The sequence below is a fragment of the Rhineura floridana genome, chromosome 6 (assembly GCF_030035675.1).
Source record: "Rhineura floridana isolate rRhiFlo1 chromosome 6, rRhiFlo1.hap2, whole genome shotgun sequence".
In the NCBI taxonomy this organism is placed as follows: domain Eukaryota; kingdom Metazoa; phylum Chordata; class Lepidosauria; order Squamata; family Rhineuridae; genus Rhineura; species Rhineura floridana.
The window spans coordinates 98758076-98780201 of NC_084485.1; the positions used below are offsets into that span (position 1 = coordinate 98758076).

General features: G+C 40.0%; 1 protein-coding gene across 13 annotated transcripts in view; it reads right to left on the reverse strand.

Moving 5' to 3' along the window:
• The window catches only part of LOC133387765 (FRAS1-related extracellular matrix protein 1-like), a 197706-nt gene extending 175877 nt beyond the window's left edge, over positions 1–21829 (reverse strand). For 9 of the 13 annotated variants that reach the window (XR_009763554.1, XR_009763555.1, XM_061633228.1 and 6 more), the window contains exons 1-5: positions 21498–21725; positions 8010–8527; positions 7157–7251; positions 4472–4767; positions 1350–1549 (exon numbers count right to left, since the gene is read on the reverse strand). Coding sequence is in view for 11 of the 13 variants with exons in the window: in XM_061633228.1 (XP_061489212.1) it covers positions 1350–1549; positions 4472–4767; positions 7157–7251; positions 8010–8252 (834 nt within the window). In the remaining 2 variants the exon portion in view is untranslated. The other 4 variants (XM_061633224.1, XM_061633225.1, XM_061633227.1 and 1 more) reach the window with 4 other exon arrangements.
• Between the last annotated feature and the right edge of the window lie 297 nt (positions 21830–22126).

Below are 22126 nucleotides of genomic sequence, written 5' to 3' on the forward strand. Positions count from 1 at the left end.
TTATTTATCTGGAAGAATGTACTGCAAGTGAGCCTTATGTCATCCAAAGAGTAATCATGCTACTTGCTTATATTAAACACAGGACAATATTTTGGCCACCAAACAGGCAGGGACCACAGTTGAGCAGTTGGGCTTAATTTTTAAAAAATACCTAGGGTATGTCACCCTGCTGTCCATTCTTAAAAGTTTACTCTTGTTTCTCTAGTGTTATTCATTTCCTCATACAGGAGAATAGAGTATGATGTCTGACTGGCAGAAGGTTGCCTCACATAGTCTCCACAGATTTGTGAAGTATGTGAAGCTACCTTACAGCCAAGGAGCACTGACATGCATATTTCATTTATTTGAAATAGCTCGTTCATGAGAGGGGGCAGATAGAGGGCGAGACTGCCCATAAGGCCACAGTGATCTCAAGATGGCAACTGCCTATATCATAACACCACATGGGTAGTGCCAGTTTATGCAAAACAGTACCTCTGCTTGACCTCTTCCCAGATGGCATGAGCTCTACGTACTTCAAGACTTACCAACCAATAACTCTGGGACCAATGGGTACATGAACCAAAGCTAACACTGATTCATATTATGGTCACTGTTTGCTTTGGTCTGCATTTATTCTAATGGTAAGTTATATAACTACAGCCAAACAACAACAATATGCTGTATTTCTCATGGTTTTCTGGGTACAGTGATAGATCAAATAATTATGTTACTTAAAAAGCAAACAAATGTTTGATGCCGATTTAGAATCCAAGTGTGCACAATGATGAAAGACAATACCACTCATATTTGATCTGCAAATTTGAAAAGCACAATCTGACTTAACTGTCAGATAAGTACTATCACTAATCTTTACTTTTCTACTTCCTGGTCACTAAATGGGCTCACTAACAAATGGCTTTTATTAACAGGACTCCAAAATCAGCTTTGGCACAAAGCAAATTCAGTACTCTGGCAACATTCATGACTGATTCATGACTAATGCACTGAATCCAACAATTGCACTGAATTTCCAAATACTATTGCAACAGTAATATTCCATCCCATCCCATCCCATCAGGGTGCAGCATGGGTAGGGGGTATAAAAAGCAGGCTCACTCCATCTGCTCTGCTAAGAGACAAGCTACATTTGGCTCCTCCTTTCCATGCATTCTCCTTATATTCAATAAAGTGCTCACCTTGCCATGGAATTAGTGTGTATTGATTCCAATGCATAAACAAAGCAATGGACATGCAAATAGTTTTTTTCTAGGTTTTGGGGTGGTGGGACTAAGGTAACAGCAGAAATATGTGGAGAAAATATGATTCACTACATTTTCTCCATTTCAAATGCACATCATTGTTCTCACCTGTAACTGCAATCTGGTCTTTCTGTCTCTAATTTCTACTTGAATCACTATATAATCCTTATCAGGCGATGGGGGACTGAGATGTTGGTACCTAACTCTCATCTCCAGAAAGTCTTCACAACTCATCTTTAGAAGGTGTATTTCTTTTAATCCTGAATGGCAGGCAGCATTGCTGGGACAAGGTGGTTTGGATTGTCCAGCTAAACCAAGAGGGAACACAAACTATTTTAGAACACAAACTATTTCTAATCTCTCTCTCTCTATATATATATACACACACACACACAAACACTTAAACATATATTACATATATTTACATATTCTGAATACTGAATTAACCAGACTTTGGATAAACCTGTAATTCAAGCTACACAACATTTGAGACTGGGGCCATGGAGTGCATGCTGTTAAACATAAAGCTGAATACCGGAGAATCAGGGCCAATTTACTGGCAATTCCAATGCACTGAAGATTTGTGTGTTTTTGGGGAAGAGCAGTAGTATAGTGGCAAATTCAGAAGTGCAGTGTCTCTTCATGATAGTCAAAGTCATGTCCCTTTTTTTTGCTGCTGGATTGACAATGAGATCCTTGTTAATGCCTTCACCCACAACAACAAATGTCCCTAGGAGCCAAAAAGGGAGAGTGTTAGCTACTGAAAAGAGTCCTCTCAGTGGCTGACCCACATCCTTCCACTCTGATTGGCTCCAATCAGCAGGAAAGGATAAGGAAGCATATTGGAATACTCTTCTCAGTGGCTAACACACTCTTCTTTCATGCTGATTGGCTCACAGGATGCTGGAGACATAGGGACCCAGCTCCCCAAAAGGTAAGGGGTCTAAGACTCCCTGAGACCCTGAATGACTACACCCCTGGAGAGGAGTTGGGTTAAAGGTTTTGTCAATGTCCTGATTGAAATCACAATTTACCTCCTCCTGGGCTCACCTCTTCTTTTGAAGGTATTCCAGAACGTGTGAATTCTAGTCTTGAGACATGGCAACGTATTCATATTACCAAGTATTTGGACATTCAGTAGAGTTCTTAGATCCATTGTGTTAGTTCCTGTTACTTCAGGTATTTCTGTGCTGTAGTTCATGGCTGCTTCCTATGACCATTTGGTGGCATGGGAGCAATGCCATGAAACAACAACAAAAAGTGGTTGTTTCATTGCAATGAATAAAGCAATGAAACAACCATTTTTTGTTGCTGTTTCATTGCATTAGTCTCAAGTCAAATGGCCATAGGAAGCTGCCAGTCCCTCCTTATTACATCAGAGAAAAGTGTCACTTTCCCTTTCAATCCATTCAGATGCATGAACTAATGCAGTGGACTAAGAACTGTACCATATTTCCAAACATGATTGTAATAGCAAAATGACATCCCATCAAGGTGCAGTGAGGGGCGGGAAGCTGGGCCACTTCACTAGCTCTGAGAGGCAAGCTTCATTTGGCTCCCCCTCTCCCTTAACTGTTTCCATTCCAGTTGATCATTATAAGAACCAGGCACTCAAGATTTCTCCCCCCCCTCTTCTTTCCCCTTTTCTTCCTTTTGTGTTGTATCCTTTAGATTGTATGCCTGCAGGCAGGAATTGAACTATTTTTATTGATCGTATGTAAGCCACTTTGGAAGCCCTTTCAGATGAAGAGCTGGACAAAAATGCTTTATAAAATAAAATAGTAACTGTGGCAGAGAAATTTCAAGTATCTAATGAGACCTTGCAAAAAGGCCTGTCAGTGATTTAAAACTCCACTGCTGTTCAGTGATAAAAGAAGTTTACTTTGGCTTGTTTCCTTATGTACAGACAACACTGAAATGGTTTGTTTAAAACACATACACAAAAAACACTTTGTCAATAGAACCTTGAATGCTGGCAAACTTCTTTTCTCTGAAGAGGAATGGATGTTACTTAATCAATGGCCCAAAGCCCCAGTGATTATGCCTATCGATTTTTGGAGAGGAGAGGTGTAAAGCTATGCCAATCATATTTGCATCATACTAGGGTGCCAAGTTGAAAGCTACACACACAAAACAATTAATAACAGGATACATGGTGTGTAGTTCCTTAAAAACTCAAAAGCTTTGCTACATACTGTTGACCACAACCTTCTAGCGCTGTAGCCATGAGCTGTTTCAATACGTAGCAGAACCTCAGTTATCTGAATGGTTTGGCAAACAGGAAATCCCAAATGTTTGGATAAATGAAGATGTCCTTTACTTACGTCATCATTGTGCCTTCTCAGACATTTAGTTATCTAGGGTACAGGTTTGATCTGGATCAAAACAAGAGGCCTATTTCATGATTATATCTTATCAATCAGGTCCAAGGAGAGTGCAAAGACATTCTTCTTCATTCTCCTTCCAACTGCAGAAAAGCCTAGTTAATAGTGACCCAACCACCCTGCTGTCCCCTTTCGACTAGCCAGCTGGACTGAAGAATTGGCTCATGCATGCTGGACACTGGCAAAGGTTCAGGGATTCCCCTAGAGCTGCCAGACATAGTAGAAGCCAGTGGATCCCAAACTTTTTTTCCCCCCACGGACCACTTGAAATATGCTGAGGGTCTTGGCAGCCCACCAATGATTTTTCTGCCTGCTGTAGGAATTGTAATACGCTGTGCTAGATGCCTTTTGATTTTGAATTGTATTTTTATTGCTTCTTTTATTTCTTATATATTGTATTTTACTGTGCTACAATTTGAATGCCATAAAATACAATCTAAAATATAATAATAAATAATAAAATTCAGTGTAAGAAATAAAAGGAGCAATAAAAGTACAATTAAAAATCAATATGAATGTTTCATGCACTGCACCCGCTGTTCGCACCTGCTGCTCCCGCTGTTGTTCACAGACAGACCACCTGAATGAAGCTCGTGAACCACTGGTGGTGCAGAGACCACAGTTTGGGAACCCCTGACATGGGCCATGGGTTGCCAACAGAGGCTTTCCCTGGCACCTGTATGGTCCCATCTTCCCCCCTGCCCCCACTGAAATTAAGCTCAAAAGAAGCCTTCTGTTGAATCAACAGACAGCTGTTCAAGCCAAACTGCAATGTGTGGGGTAATTCTGAAAGGTGGGATTACAGCTGAGGAGGTGAGAGTTAAATAAGATTAAGAAAGAAAATACCTTTTTTCTTTTTAGTGTATGTTGAAACATCTTCTCTTTTCTGTATTTTAGAGTCCTCAACAACTACTTGGCCAACAGCAGGAAACAGTAATTCAGATGACATGATCCTTACTGTACAGACTTTACCAAGTCCATTGTATTTGAAACTCAAAATGTTTCTGTCAATCAGCTGAGAAATCCCAAAGAATTCTGGAACTTCTAGAGAGACTTGTCCAAATTGAACAAGACTTGATTTTGGGCTTCTGATCTCTACACGAAGAACAAATATCTCTACAATGGTCTCCAATTCTGAAAACCTGGAAATGAGAGGACAATTTTTTTCTGGTGAAAGATGGCAACATATTACATGAACATTTAGAAAACCTTAAGTATGAAACATTATCTCATAACATTTTAGAGGAAAACATACACAGAGTTTTAAAGCCTACTTGATTCTAGGAAGCAGCCTTGCCTGCTCTTTTTGTTCTCCTGCACAGAGAAAATATACTTTGATTTTCAGACAGAAAATCAGTTGGTGAATTATAAAATAAGGGCCCTGCTGCATCAGATCAGAGGCATATTGCCTCTGATACTAGAGACAGTACATAGCCATCATGACTATTGATAGTAGAGGTGTGCCTTGGCCATAAGATTAAGGTTGGATCTCAGTTCAGCACTAGCCTGGTTTCATTTGAAGTGCTTTGGAGGTTGTCTGATTTGGTTTGCATCTGAATCCCAATTTGGAAAAAACAAAGCTTCATGCCTCCCACATTCTCTATTATAGGGAATAACTTCTTTCCTTTAGATAGATGAAGTTTACAGGTATAGCAGCTCCTTCTAAGTGGATACAATCTGTCAAATTACAGACAAATAGATCCAGGGATTTTTGTGCTGGGCATCATTTTTTTAAAAAAAATGTTTAAGAGAAGTAACCTGTAAAATTTCAGGGGACTGGATGGAGGGGCTAGGGAGTTAAGATGAAGAGGAGGCAACTTCAGGCTTGTGTTCTGCTCAATTGACACCAAAGGTCACAGAAATTAAAAGCAAAATTCATTTTACAGAAGTGAATATGTGGAGATGTGGCAGAGGCATAAGGACTCAAACATGAAGCAGTTTACGAGCAAGCACTACTAGCAGAACTAGGAAAAAACACAGAACAGATGAGAACAAGGTGATATATTAACTTCAGCATTACTCCCCCAAAGTACTGTGACTGGTAGAATTGATCAGAAACTAGATACGTCCGTCACAAAACAGCTCTTCCTCCACACCATGAGATTTTCTTTATATGACAAGCTTGGGTACTTCAATTTTTGCAGTGGTTTTTCAATGTCTGAATCTCTGAAGTTCCCCAAAGCTCTGTGAAAGTCCCTTCCTTAGGCTCAGATAAGCCAAGTCTGTCTGAAGTGGTCTGATTCAGTGCAGGAGTTGTCCACATCTGTTGCTTTATCTTCCATGAATAGCCTTATCCTCCATCAATTTGTTTAATTCCCTTACAAGTTGGCAGCCATCACTACATCTTGTGATAGCAAATGTCAGTTTAACTATACTCTATGCAACAAAGTACTTCTTTTTGTCTGTCCTAATCTTCCAATATTTTGCTTCATTGGATCATCCCATGACCTGATATTATAAGAGAGCAGGGGATGGGCAAATATTTTTATTCAGTTTGCATTTCAAACCGAATCTTTTCAATCCACACTTTCCAAAACAATATGAAAGCCAAAACAAAGCTGTCCTTGAAAATTCACACTTATGCGAATTTTGCAATGCAGTTCGCCAACCAAGCAATGTTCACAAAATGACATGTGTTAGGGGAAAATGTGCATAAAAACCAATATATGAGTGAAAATAACATATAAAAATACATTACATAATGAGAAATGGTTCACAAAAATGTGTACATTAGTCAAAAATAAAATTAGCAAATTGTTGTGGAAATGTGGAGAACTGAATTTAAGATTGGAAAAATGAGAAACAGAGAATTGAAACAGACTGCATCCCTATAAGAGAGGAAGAAAAACATCTCTCAATCCACTTTCTCTACACTGTGCCCAGTTTTTATACCTCTATCATGTCTCCCATTTACGTATTATTTTCTGAATTAAAGTCTCAAACATTATAACATTTCCTCATAGAATTGTTTCAGCCCCATGATAATTTCAGTTGCTTTTTTCTGCACCTTTTCCAGCACTACAATATCCTTTTTGAGATTATATATATGTTGACATTATAAGCTTGATTATAATTTCATTTAGGTGACAAACAGATGTAGTTTTCCATGAACTAAATTTAAATAAATCATTAATGTAGTTTTCTTTTGGTCAATTAATGGAAGGACATTACTTTTTAGATAATTTATAAATTAATTGACAAGAGCTCCTATTCAAGGCCAAATGCCTTGTAGTAGTCAAATGCTGCTTGCCCCCCCCCTCCCAAATGTATGTTTGTTTAACAGAATGCAGCTTTGGAAGTTGCAATCTAAAGCAGAAAACTAGTACATGAAAGTGTCCCTTAACCCTTTTCCTTCATATGATTCTTCCACTGAAATTGCCCACCAAGGTTCCTTTTTGCCCTGTGAACGAAAAAGCTATCCATATCAAGGCAATGTACACCCCCTTATTTCAGAACTTGGTTTGCTACAAAATACATGTGTCCTTGTGATGTAGAACTGTATTCAAGCTTTAGAAAAAACTGAGGAAGCACCTGTATACTCTTAACATCACACTGTCTTCTTTTAGCAGTTGGCAACCATTGTGAACGTATTTGACTTCATCAGGTAAGAAATGGCAATCAAATACCTAGAAACAGAACAAATAATAGACTTGTCTAACAAAAATTCCAGCAAAGTTTATGAAGCTCAGGCTCCGATATTGGAGCTCTTAAAAGCCTGACTCAAAAGGGAGGCAAGCTTTACAAGACCACAAACTAAAACCCAAAGCAGAGAAGAATTCCTGCCTTACTCACCTGCAGCCCTTAAAACCCTCAAATCTCCCTATAACCCTTCTGTATAATAGATTTCACAAAGGAAATTGGAGCTCCTTGTTTGTACTCATAAATGAGCATGCTGGAGAGAAAAGGGAAGGTGGAGAGTTCCCTCTTGCTGTGTCTGGAGCACCACTGCTGCTGTGCAACATGGGTAAGTCATGATGAAAGGGAGAGGGGGTTTGTGGAGGGTAGGTTATTTACAAATGTTGGATCAGCTTCTGAAATGGAGATAAGGTATTTCTGATTTCTTGGGTGGGGGAACTTGACTGATTTCCAATCCAAACAAAGGCAAATGGGTAAGGTCACCCATTTCTACTGTTTAAGCTGTTTTTCCACATCCACCCATTGGCATTCTTGCTCAAGAGAGCACCTTCCAGAGGCAGTTTTATGGTGTGCAAATGCAATAAACACTGGACACAGACATGAACATGCGAGTTCCAGAATTTGATCCTGAGTGAGACTGGTGCCATAAACGAGAACAGCTAATCTAATATGGCTATTTAATTCAAACTGATTTGGATTTCATATCTAATTAGAAATTTAACACTGAAACTGATCTAATGGTACTTACCTGAGGTGTAAGTTTCCCAACTCTTTGTGTCACTGGCTCATTTAAAACTACTTCTACTTTGCAAGAATCTTTCTCATTAGAAATGTTGAACTGTAGTTCATTTTCAGTTACATACGCAACTCGTCCTCTTTCAACGCAGATTCCTTTATTCACCAGTACCAAATTAGCTACTATTACAGGCTGAAGATTCATCAGGATAATAAAAATAGTCAGTGCTAGGAAAGCATTCATAATTTCCATCATCTTGGTGCTGCTACTTTCTTTAAGTCATTAAAAACAACATATGCTGCAAAGGTGTTTCGGGACTGTTGTTTTCTTTTGCTCAAGAAACAGAACCCCCAGAATCCCTTTTGTTAAATAAACTTTGGCTCATTTTATCTTCAGACTTAAAATTAGGTTACTTAGCAGTAATGCTTTTCTCTATGACATTTGAGGGCTGAGTGATTCACGTGTGTTGTCTGAGAACTGATGTAAAGTTCTTTTTGCTTGACAATATTCAGCTGATAGCAAATGCTCCCCTGTTATTTAAAGAAATCAGAGTTATTCCATGTGAAGAAGGAAAAGTGCAAATGCAGAACAATCGGTTAGAAAACATAAGTGATTTTGAGATAAAATGTATGATGAGAGGAAGCTATTGTGGGTTAGGGCCAATCTGTATGTAACATTTCTCCATTTTTTGCAACATAGTTTTTTCTCTAAGACTTCTGCCTACCACTTATCTTTACTGACTATGGAGGAATAAGGATTTTATTTCACACGGACTTTGGACAGAGGAGTCACAGAATGAAACTTCAAGGGTCTGCTGCATGGAAACTGTACCAGCCAGCCACTGCCGGATATAAAGTCATATCTAGCGCAGAAGGATACCCAGTAGACACTGAGCTGGAGAGAAGCAGAAAGAAAGAAGCTGCAGAGCAATCCAAACCCTGGCTGGAGGGCGGCCAACAAAAACAATATAAGCACTCCAAAACATCTTAAAAACAAACATATTTAAAACATATTAATAAAACAAAACATCTTTAAAAACGTATTAAAACAAAACATCTTAAAAACATCTTTAACAAACAGTTTAAAAAACATCTTAAAAAGCAATTCCAGCACAGACACAGATTTGGATAAGGTCACAAAAGGCTTGTTGAAAGAGGGAGGTCTTCAATAGGCGCCAAAAAGAAAACAGAACAGAACTCCTGATAAGATGGTATCTGCAGGAGGCCCTTTCAAAGTGGCCAATCTGTCAGAAAAACTTTATTAGAATGCAACCGTAGATGTAAGAACTCAAATGATCCAGACTAAATTAACTGCATTTAGTTCCCACTGAAATCAGTGAGACTCAAGTCATGATTAACTTGTCCCCGTTATTTCAATGGGATTGAAGTTCAACAGACTTAATCTGTAATTCCAGAAAAACTTTTTAAGCTATTTGTCAATATAAACTTAATTATATCCTTTAGCCTTATTATCTGATCTGCTTTTAACACTTGTTTATCAGTAAAAAACAAACAGCTAAATGACTTTTAAATATTTTTCCACATTCAGCAGGGCTGGCAACAATCCCAGATCTGCTGATGTTCATTCTTTGGAAGTCAACTACAGCTATAACTTGTCTCTGACCAGTGGAGGCTTTTGGCTCCAATGTCAGGGGATAGTGAATCTGCTCTGGGTTTTAGTCCGAACTGTTGTTATTTATTAAATTTGTTAGTACTTTTCTTCACAAACGTGAAGCCAAAGAGACTTATGAATAAAAAGTTAAAACCAGTATAAAATTAAAAACAAGACAAAAAGTTAAGAAATGCATAAACACCACAGCAATGGGACAACGCCACCCCCTAAAAGAGACTACAACATCAAGAGCCCTCCAAAAGCCCTCCAAAATTAGGAGCCAAATGCCTGGGAGAAGAGAAATGTTTTTGTCTGGTGCATAAAAATAGCTAATGATGGCACCAGGCATGCCTCCCAGGGGAGAGCATTCCATAGGCAAGGGGTCATCACTGAGAAGGTCTGCTCGCCACCCTCTGCACCTCCCTCCTAGGGGGTACATGAGGAAGGGCCTCAGATGCCAATCACAGAGTCTGGGTTGATTCTGGGACAGACAATCATTGAGGTATTGGGATCCCGAGCCTTATAAAGCTTTATAGGTCAAAACCAGCACTTTGAATTGAGCCCAGAAACCACTTGGTAGCCAGTGTAGTAGTGCCAGAATTGGTGTTATGTGCGCAGACCATCTTGCCCCGATGAACAATCTGGCTACTGAATTCTGCACCAGCTGCAGTTTTCAAACAGTCTTCAAAGGCAGCCCCACATATAATGAATGAATGAATGAATGAATTTATTTTGGTCATGGACCAGCCAACCACATATAATGTATTGCAGTAATGTAGCTTAGAGGTTACTAGGGCATAGACAAGAGAAGTCAGGCTATCCCTGTCCAGATAGGGTCTTAGCAGATGCCACTCCTCACTACTGAGACAACTTGAACCTCAAGCAAAAGTAATGGATCCAGGACCCCCAAGATATGCATCTGCTCCTTCAGAGGGACTGCAACCCCAACAGCAGGCCACACTCCCTCCATCCAGTCTAGTGAACCACCCACTAACAGTGCCTCAATCTTGTCTGGACTGAGCTTCAGTTTATTGGCTCTCACTGCACCATTACCAAGGCAAGGCATCAGTCTAGCACATCCATTGCCACACCTGGAGATGGAAAGGAGAGATAGAGTTGCATGTTGTAAGCACATTGCTGACAATGTACTCCACATCTCTAGATGACCCCACTCAACAGTTTCATGTAAATGTTAAATAGCATTGTGGATAAAATCAAACCCTGTGGAACCGCATACGGAAGGCTCCAAAGGGTTTTAATGATACTCCACAAGCACCACCTTCCAAGAGCAGCTATCCAAGTAGGACCAAAACCATTGCAAAGCAGTGCTATCCACCCCCACTTTGGACAGACACTCCAGAAGAATACCATGGTTAATGGTATCAAAAGCTGCTGAGGGATCAAGAAGGACTAATATGGACACACTCCCCCATCACTTTCCTAACATAAGTCATCATATAGGGCAACCAAGGCAATTTCTGTGCCAAAACCAGGTCTAAACACCCCACTTAAATGGATCTAGCCTGTAACATTAGTGACTGGCCATTAGTGACTGTAACATTAGTGACTGGCCAATAATTGTTTAGACTTTCCAATTCCAGGGAAGGCTTCTTAAGGAGTCGTCTTACCACTACCTCTTTTAGGTAGCCGGTGACCACCCCCTCTTGCAAGGAGGCATTTAATCACCTTCCTGGCCCAGCCAGCTGTCTCTTCCTTGCTAGTTTTTATCACCCATGAGGGCAATAGTCAAAAGCACATGTGACTGCCCAAACCAAGCCAAGTGCCTTATCCACATCGTTGAGCCCCAGTCATATTAGCCAGAAAATCCTCCAGAGCCATCTGGAAACCAGTTGGATCCATCAGCCTCCAGGAGTGGATCATCCTAATAGGTCCTCCGCCTCTGCTGAGGGGAAAAACCACTAAAAGTCTACTTGAAAGTTCGGACTAAAACCTGGAGCGGATTCACTACCCCACTGACATCAGAGTCACCAGTCTCCACTGTCTCTGACATGGCCTGCATCTTACCAAGTTCTTCACTATCTTCCACAAGCTTATGCTTATATAGTCCTAATAACAAAGGGTAAGGAAAATGCAAGGCTGAGCTAAGATGATTAACCTATTGGCTAATATTTGACTGTGGCTAAATATTGTGAAATATCCCTGGAAGCCAAGAATGCACCTGTGTAGGTAGCAGCTTTACTTTTTATTTCATCAAGTTATTTGTTCACAACAGCAGGAGTGAGGGCTCTTATTCTTAGGTACTTTCATAGTAATGTGTTTTTAAGTCATTCCTACCTAACTGACCATAATAAAGAAACTACAGGACACAGTGGTATAATATTTAAAATATTGCCTCCTTTTACCATTTATGAGATAATATATTTTGTCCAACATTGATTTTACTGCCTCACTAAATAATAAATAATATGCAGACAGACTGTTATGATTTCAGAAGATTTAATGGAAAATAGAGTATTAAACTGTAATTGCTTTATAACATAGAATCCTCCGATTTCCTCCCACTCTGAGAACTAATTTATATGTTACCAAGACTATCAAAATGTTTGAAAACATTTCAGAGCATACTGCCGCCCACACTTCCGGTAGAACACAACCATTGTGGCTAGTAGCCATTGACAGCCTTATCCTCCATGAATTTGTCTAATCATCTTTTAAACCCATCCAAGGTGGTGGACATAACTATTCGCTAGTTTAACTATGTGCTATTTTCTTTTTGCCTGTCCTGAAGCTTCCAACATTCAGCTTCATTGATATCCCCAAGTCTTAGTATTATAGAGAGAGGGAGAAAAAAATTCTCTGCCACTTTCTCCACAGGGGACTTCCGGCTGACTCGTCTTCCGGTAGGACGCAACTCTATTCAGCTCTCATTCTCAGTGCTTAACAAGCTAAAAAAGCTAATACCTGCTAAGTTAAGGCTGTAATCAACCAGAAATTTACGATCCCTATATAACAGGGTATAAAGCAAGGACAAACGGGGGGCTTGTATATCGTAAATCGCCGCTCCAGATCTTTAAATAAATCACGTCAGCCAAGGATTTCAACGCCCGAGGCAGTAGCAATAACAAAGCAATTCTACTACTAACAAACTCCTGGAGACCTTGAAGACTGCTGGAGGCAAACAGGATTTTGTAACGGAACTTGGTTTTAATAGCCCTAAACAGTACAATTTTTTATTTTAAGCTGCATATGCAAAACTTTTAACCAGAGAACCAATCAGGAGCCAGGAACAGCCATGGGGGAGGATAAGTTACAAGCCAAAATCACGAGCTATTTTCAACCTACGCATGACTCAGCACATATGTTACAGCACTCCTCAAAACCACAAGAAACGAATTCCTCCACCCCAAGGACATATGAATGGACATTAGACCACCCTTTCTCCATAAAAGCATTTGCTGACAGTAAGGCTGCTAAAAGCTGGGCTGAGAAACTAGCGGATGCTGGCTTTAACTGCAATAACAACAGTATCAATAATACAATGAAGGATGGACTGCCTTTGGAGATAATTACAGTGGACTCACTCCAAGATCTCCATAGCTGTACACAATTCTCACAAGAGACGAGCTATGAATCTCTTCACCTACCTTCTGCAGCCCCCTTTGATCCTAAGCCTTCAAGTTGGCAATCATTATTAATTGGAGAAATGAACAAGATCAAAGCATACATTGCTGAGACTAATGGTCTACTTACCACACTGGTCAAATTAATTGGATTTCAGCCTGAGCAAAATACTGCAGATTCTAAAATCATGACAACTCCACTAAGCACTATCGCTGTGCAGGAGCTAAATGAAGGACAAACCAATAAGAACAAGGATAAATCTATGAAAACAAAATATTCAACACAGAGGAGGCGGAAAAACGCTTTAAAAACAAAGAAACCCCAAAACATTAAAAACAGCAAACCCCCACGCGATAGGAAAATGAACTACAAATCATTGTTTAAACAGTTGGAAGGCAATGCAAAGGAACAACGTCCTGATAAACCTAAACCCTGTTACCAAAAGAAGAATGACATACTCTTAAATAAGGAGGACAATTCGCCTAGTTACGTCTCAGCCAACAGGAACTTGGAGGTAAGACACCTGCCAACGTCCTCTCCAATGCTTGCACGGTTAGCAGCTGACAAATCCCAACAGATCCCCTGGTATCTGATATTACAACCGGGAAAACTGGTACTATCTTACAACAAGCGGGCATACGGGCATTGGCCCTCTTTCCCAAGCATCCCGTTTCTAGATAAATGCTTTGCTCAATCCCTTCTTCCACCATATAGGACTAATTATATCAAATCGTTGACCAATATATCCACTGCAGTGGACCATTGTCGCTTGATTGTCACTCTGCACTCCTCTTCTATAGCCAACCAAATATTTCAGATATGGAAGACCCTCGAGGAAAGGGGCATAACAATTCAAAGATATTATATAAACTTATCTTCTCCAGTCCCTTTATGGTTCCACACTCCACAAACGCTTAGATCGTCTATCTCGGAGACAGAGATGACTACAATAGATGAGCTTCATATGACTAACTCACAATCTAGCTCTTCTATGTCAATGCAATCTAACACTATTCCCAGCTGTATCCAAGCGTTTTCCAATGTAATACAAGAACTGGAACAGGAGGAACTTCATCTTACAGAACCATATTCTCAACTCTTAGAACCCGAGCGGAAAATGATTATTAATAAGCTCCAATACCTCATAGAGCGGCTAGTGGAAATAAAGCACAACAGGAGCCCGGGAAATGATAGCCCCATGGTACCCCTGCTGGATCCTGCATTTCTTCCTTCCAGCTTAACTCCTTCGATTACAAGAACAGTGCGCCCCAAGTCATCTGGAGCAATTTTCATGGACGTAACAAACTCCCTCAACCAAATCAGTGTAGAACATTGAGATCTCTCTCTTATTCCAACAGTCCCTCTTCTACTATCTCCCTCCATCTACTTCACTACAACTCCAACAAACCAGCGGCTACACTTCCTATCATGGAATATTGCGGTATGGAATGCTAAACAGAACAATGTAGAACTGTGTAACTATTTGAAACAGCATGATATAATATTCTTTCAGGAGACATGGACCATTCATGATGTATCCCTGGATGGCTTTGCTGCCTTGACACTACCAGCAACTCTGCCCCAGGACCATCGGAAAGGCAGAAACAAAGGCAGCATGACAATACTTATTTCTACAATATTGATAGCTCATCACACAAATCTCCATCCCTGTAATAATTTTGCAATGGCGGTTTTGCTGGAGTTCAATACCATATCTCTAATACTGATCAATGTCTATTTGCCCCCCAACTTAGCAAGAGACCACTCAGAGCAGATATGGGAGGAATTGGAAACTTACATTACTGAATTGGAGGCACGGTTTCCCAAGGCTTTATTAGTCATCATGGGAGATTTCAATGCCAGAATTGGATCCAGCAATGATAATCTCTGGTCATCAAAACTTTGGAAGGGAGAGGACACCAACCACTACTTCTCTTTACATGATAGAACCTCCAAAGATCTAAAAATTAACCACTCGGGAATTTGTTTGACTCGCCTAGTGGGAACTCACGGATTTATTATACTCAGTGGTTTAAACTCATTAGATACTCATGCTGAGTATACCTATATATCTGGCAGGGGAAGCAGTGTAATAGACTATGCAATACTTTCCCATCAGCTGTTATCCCAAATAGTCAAATTTACAGTAGGTACAAGACAAGATAGCGATCATCTACCTATATCCCTACTAGTACAAGTTAAAGACAAATGTTGCATAGATAAGGGGAACAATCTGGTAGCTAACCAAATGTATTCCTCATTTAGGAGGCTCCTCTGGACCCCCTATTTGGCCACCACGTTAGCCACTTTCATCTCTTCTGCCTCTGCCCTGAACCTTCAAGAGAAAATAGGGGAAACTGACTATCTTTATCAGGCCCTTAAAGCTTACGATACTCTAAGCGAGAACTTGGATAAATTTTTGGCACCTAAAGCTAGGGAAAAAATGCTAATTCTGGCACTCCTAGATGGTATGATAAGGAATGTGTATAAACAAAGAGACAACTGAGACAACTATATTGGCAATATCGAGTGCAAAAAACTAGCAATCTCCCCCCTGAGTATTTTGCCACTAAACGTAAATACAAGGCATTGATAGCTTCAAAAAAACGACAGTTCACTCTCGAAGGATGGAAATCTTTAATTCATGCCTCTGAGACGAAAAATACAAAAAAAATTTGGTCCCTTGTCTCGGGAAACATTAGTCCTAAAAATCTTGCCTTATGCAATATCCCTGCATATATCTGGGAAAAATTCTATACAGATATTTATGGAACTGTCCAAAATAGCCTTGCGGAGCACCCCTTTGACGCCGACCTTGAACATCTACCTAGATGGCCGATAGTGAAGCAGAGTGAAATAATAGAGTTAATTGGGGAACTGAAATCTGCTAAAGCCCCGGGCTGTGATAACATACCCCCGGAGCTTCTGAAATGCCACCCAGAATGGTGGGCCCCCATACTTGCCAATCTCTTCACCCTGATAAATAATACGGGTCGTTCCCCTGCGATATGGCATGAAGCCATAATCATCCCAATTTGCAAAAAAGGCCCACGAGAAGACCCCGCAAGTTACAGGCCCATTAGCCTCCTTTCAGTGGTTGGGAAACTCTATGCCAGCTATTTGAAAGGAAAACTGTTGACCTGGATGGAAGAGGAAGACAACTTAGGATGGGAGCAGACAGGATTTAGGAGGGGCAGATCCGCTCTGGATCACTGTCAACTTCTATACCATTTGGCAGAAAAATATAGAAAACAAACAGGGAAAGCCTTACACGTTGCCTTTGTGGATTTAAAATCCGCTTTCGATTCAATCCCACGGAACATACTTTGGTCCAAGTTGGAAAAAACAACAATAGACAAAAGGCTAATACTATTAATATACCATCTTCACCAACACACTTCTGTACGTGTACGATGTGGTAGCAACGGTAATTTAACCAGCTCAATACCCACAACAAAGGGAGTAAGGCAAGGCTGTGTTCTGGCCCCCTTACTCTTCAACCTTTTTCTAAATGATCTGAGAACTCATTGTCTATCACCAAAATTCCATTCTCCCAAACTAGATGAACATAGATGCCCAATTCTACTCTACGCGGATGCTGCTGCTCTGCTAGACTTCTCAAAAATTGGCCTGAAACGTCTTATGCAAGTTTTTATGAAATATTGTACTGATAACCAATTAACTATCAACTTCTCAAAGACCAAAATTCTAGTGTTTAACAACCGTCCTATAGAGGCTGAGTGGACCATTAATGGACAAAAAATTGCTCAAGTCCTGAGTTATAAGTACCTCGGCATCACGTTCCACTCTTTCCTCTCCTGGGCAACACACATTCGTGCGGCTGTGCTGTCTGCCCGTGCGACTGTGAAAAGTATCCTGCGATATTTCCACATAAAAGGGGGACAATATATTCCAGCTGCCATTCGAGTATTCAGAGCAAAGGTAATTCCACAACTCCTTTTTGGGGTCCCGCTCTGGATTTCAGATTACAATGGCACCGTAGATTCAGTACTTTCCCTTTTTCTATGACGAATATTTGGTGTTCCAAGGTGCGTACCAAACGCTGCTCTCAGACTTGAAGCAGGACTAAATTCATTAGAATGTCAAGTGTGGTCCAACGCTTTCAACTATTGGGTCAAACTTTCCTATAACACTCCAACCGGATATCTATCGTGCCTCTGGAAAGATACTTACCTTTCCAAGTGGTCTAAAATCCTTCATGCTAAACTCCCTTTCATAAACTAGGCCTTTCATTAGAATACCTATCCATAGTAGAACCAACAATGGCCAAACATACAATTCTAACCAGATTAAAAGACATTGATCGACAATCCTCAATAACAGCAGCTTCAAAGGTATGTTCTCCTCTTCACTTCAACCTAACCTTTAATATCAAATCCCATGCACTATACCTGGATTTCCTAATTTTACCCAAACTTCGACATTCTTTTACTAAGGCAAGATTTAACTGTCTAGCCTCTGCACTAATGGAAGGGAGATACCGAGGCATTCCACACGATCAACGTTTATGTCCTTGTAGGACGGGCGAATTAGAAACCCTTTCTCATATAATATTTGCATGTTCACTATACTCTTTAGAACGCTCTAGATACTTACTTCCAATTATTAAAAAGCTCAATAATAAGTCTCAAGAGGAGATGCTGGAATGCCTTTTGAACGGTTTTAATAAGGCTGTTACGATCTCAATTGCCAAATATATTTATGCAGCCCAAATCAAACACTCTAAATCCTTCCCCTGAAAAATACTTCTGGGGATATATCACCAAAGCTTAATAGCTGATACCTATTTTAAATTTTATCATATTTGTATAATTTATATTTCTTATTTCTTTTATCCTATAACTCTGTACTGGTTTTTTAGTTAAGCATTATAACAATCAACTGTGTTATTCCTATGTTCTATGTTCTCTTTACACTGGTCAATGACCGTAATAAACTATTGATTGATTGATTCTCCACAGCATGCATAGTTTTATTCATTTACATCATTTTAATTTTTTTTTAATATTCGACTTATTAGTCGCTTATCTGGCTGAATTGTCAGCCACTCTAAGCGACGTACAAAGCAGAACATGTAAACATCAAAACATTAAGAGACTAACAACCCAAGGCAGCTTACACACAAAAAAAATACAAATACAAATAAAAACAATACAATTTACAAAAAAAAAAATCAAACTAACGAAGTCTTAACATCTCTAAAAAAACAGGAACAGCAAACCAAAAGCATTCATCTTCCTGGTAAAAGGCAGTCCCCAGAAAAATGTCACTAAGAGCAGGGGTGAGGGGCAAGGCAGGTGGAAATGCTTGCCCCTTGATGGTCCCAGCCCAGTCTCATCCCTGCAGCAGCACGACTCAGCCTGCAGCTCCTCCTGATAAGGCCCAGGCAGAGGGGTGGGGCAAGGCAGGTGGAAATGCTTGACCCTTGATGGTCCCAGCACAGTCTCATCCCTGCAGCAGCACGTCCCCTCTTACCTTTTCTCTAAACTAAAAAACCACAAAAGTTGTAACCTTTCCTCGTAGGGGAGTTGCTCTATGCCCTTGATCATTTTGGCTGCTCTTTTCTGAACCTTTTCCAGTTCTACAATATCTTTTTTCAGGTGAGGCAACCAGTATTTTCAGGTGAGGCAACACGTAGTATTCCAAGTGCACCATAGATTTTTATAAAGGCATTATGATATTGGTTGTTCTATTTTGAATTCCTTTCCTAATGATCCTTAGTATGGTATTCACCTTTTTCACAGCCGCCCCACCCTGGGTTGGCATCTTCATTGAGCTATCCATTACCAGCCCAAAGTCTCATTTCTGGCCAGCCAGTTTATTGAAGTTAATGACACATGCTTGGGCAAGAGGCTAAATCATGATGTTTGTTCAAGATGGATAGATTTAAAAAGCAGAAGAGGAAGTTCAGGTCTAGAGATGTGGAAGATGAAGCACCTACCAGAGAGGAAGCTTGATATTTTTATTGGGGGGGGGAGGAAAATCAGAGATCAGGATTTCTAAAATGGTGTCTAAATAGAGGTGCAATTAGAAGATATTTTCTGAGGATACCCCAGAGAAAGAGAGGAGAGGAAAAATAGCTAAAGTCCAAAAGAAGAGTCCTAGGGAATTTTAACAGAGAGGAAATATCAAGACAAGCATATTTAGAATGTATGAAGAAATCTAGCATACAGCTTTGGTTAGGCAAATACTTTTACTCCCAAGACAATGGCATAATTATTAGTTTGTTTTATACACTTTAAGCAGATGTGGCCACTGTGCAGTTCTATTTTGTTTCGCGAAACTTACTTCCAAGAAAGAAAATACAAAAAGGACTGGGTTGGAAAGATTGCCATTTTCAGCTGCACATCTGAACATATGAGGGCTTAAAGTGAGAGAGAGAGGCACAGACAAGCTCTGCCCCCCCGCCTATTCTTCAGACCTTCACATATCTGAAGGGAGATGCTACATGTGTTCTGCAGAACACATACAGAGGCCACCATGTAATTGGGAACCCTGATAAGGGAGTGTTCCTGATCATGAAGACGCTTGTAAGCGCATTCAGCTGAACATATTTTAAAACCCTCTTCAGACCCTCATGCTAAGGCACCAGGGTGTGAAGAGGAGCCTGCCCCCCCCCCCAAGCACAGGGAACCTGGAAGTAAAAGTTGCATGTAACTCCATCCCCTCTTCAAGCCCTTGTGTGTTCAGGTAAACATCTAAGTGGGGCTGCTGATTTCATATGTTCCAATAAGTGCTAAATAGGGAAGCAAGAGGCACACTTCTTTTTTGCTTCTGTAATGTTCAAAAACAGAGCTTATGTCTCGAGCCCACTGAGACAGTACACACATCTTCATATAGCGGAGATATGCAACTTTCCTTTTTGAATGTTACAGAAGAAACACAAAAACAGGAAGTGCTTCCTGTTTCAGTACAAAAGGGGTCAGACTATCCTTCATCTATTACAGTATATGCACTGAGACTCCCTGTTGATATGGATACACCTAATTACTGTACTCTGTTGCTGCTGTAGAATAACAGAATGTTATTTTGCTTCATTACCCTACATAGGAATCTGGTTCTGCTTTCTAATGCTCATTTTTCACCCTCCAACTTTAAAAACACCCCCCTCTAGTTAGATGTCTTTCACAAATCTGGATAACAAAATCCTTCTCTTACGGAAAATATCCATTTCCTTGAGACACTTCTAGAGGCTTCTAGTAATCCATCATTTGTTACTAGCTTTTTTTTTCCATAGGAAAGCACGGTAATACAAACATAATCAGTCCTTTCTTTGTTACACAGTTCTCAGTAGCAGCTTCTACTACTAGACAATTTGCTGACAGACTTCACAAAAAACTGGTCCTCAACTGTAGGCAAAGGTAGAATGCAGGAATCATTCTAAAGCTTCACTCTCCTACAGGGCAGAAAGATGCACCTGCATCTTTTAAGTTTAAAATTAATAAGCCAAGATGTAATCCCCAATGCTAATTAGCAGAGTCCCCTTAGATTCCCCTTTACCCTCATGCTAATTAGTTTGTGGAGGGTGGAATTCACACACAAGTATGAATAAAAAGACAAAGTATCCACAGGACTTCTTTGATAAGCAACTCACTGTAGGGGAGGGGAGAGCCTGAGCAGAACAGCCCATCTGCCATTTCAAACACCTGATTGCCTGAAGCATGCAGGTGTGTAAGAAACGTCTATTTAAATAGTGGGAGGCTGAAAGGGGGGAAAAGCCACTGCAATTCACATGAAAATCCAGATTCCTAGCTACTTGCATGAATAATTTATCAACAGCCATCTAGTAAAGGGGAGGGACACTTTTGTTGTCTGCTGAACCAGCAACAAGATTGCTTGCCACAACAAAGAAGTTTTCAAAATATAAAAGCTGCCATTTTGATAGCAGAAATGCACTCTTCTTGAATCTGCTAAGACATGATCATTTAATTTAAAAACAGCAACACATTATCTTACTATTGGACATTCCTACAGCAAAGAGAAAAGACTGCTCAATGTATTTTGAATTCTATTAAAGAATACCGTTACCTCTAATGTCTTGTACAAACCAGTTACTTTAAAGACACACAATGATGCTACTTATACTTAAAGCATATTTTCTAAAGGGCTTTTTAAGTCAACATGTCTATTTATTCTGATTGTGAATTGCAGCATCTTTGCTGTCTGCTCTTGTCTAATGTAAACTTTTTTTAAAAAAAAAGTCTGTCCTTTAGCCACCCAATAATGTTTTTGAAAGGGAATGGAAAACTTGCAAGCCTGCCAAGAAAGGAAAAATCAAAGCCATACCTGCAAGCTGCAATACAGCTTTGGGAATCCCCCTCAAACTTTTCAAGTGCTTTGAAAATGGAACTTTTCAAAATGGTGGTAATGTTCCTTAAAGTCACTTTCAAATCCTTCAAGGCAAGCTACCCATAGAAAAAGAAAAGAAATAAGAGGCATTAAATGTAATTGTCCCAGAGCAATCTCCTCAGAGGGGGAAAAAAAGCTTTGAAACGCAGGAAATCTAAGTCAAGCTGGCCCACTACTCACAGATGTTACTGATTCAAGTGAGATAGCAATTCTAAGCTCCAAAACAGATTCCAAGTGAGAAAATAGGAAAAGTCATTGGTTGCTATTAGATACGCATTCTGAAGTTTAAAAAAACGGACTGAGAGAGACTGGGCAATGAGGAATTTGTGGCCTGGATTAGAGTTTCATGATAATTAAGGAATAGTGACAAATAGGGATTCAATTGACCTCTTTTGCAGAAAAGATGCAAGAAGTTAAGTCTGGAATCCAAAACTTGTTTACTAGTCATTAAGCCACATTAAACTGAGTGGGAATTACTTCTGAGTAAACATGCTTAAGATTACATGGCACAAATTCTAGCTTCAGTGTTACAATTTAGAAAAAGTATCAGAATGTTTTTGAGGGCT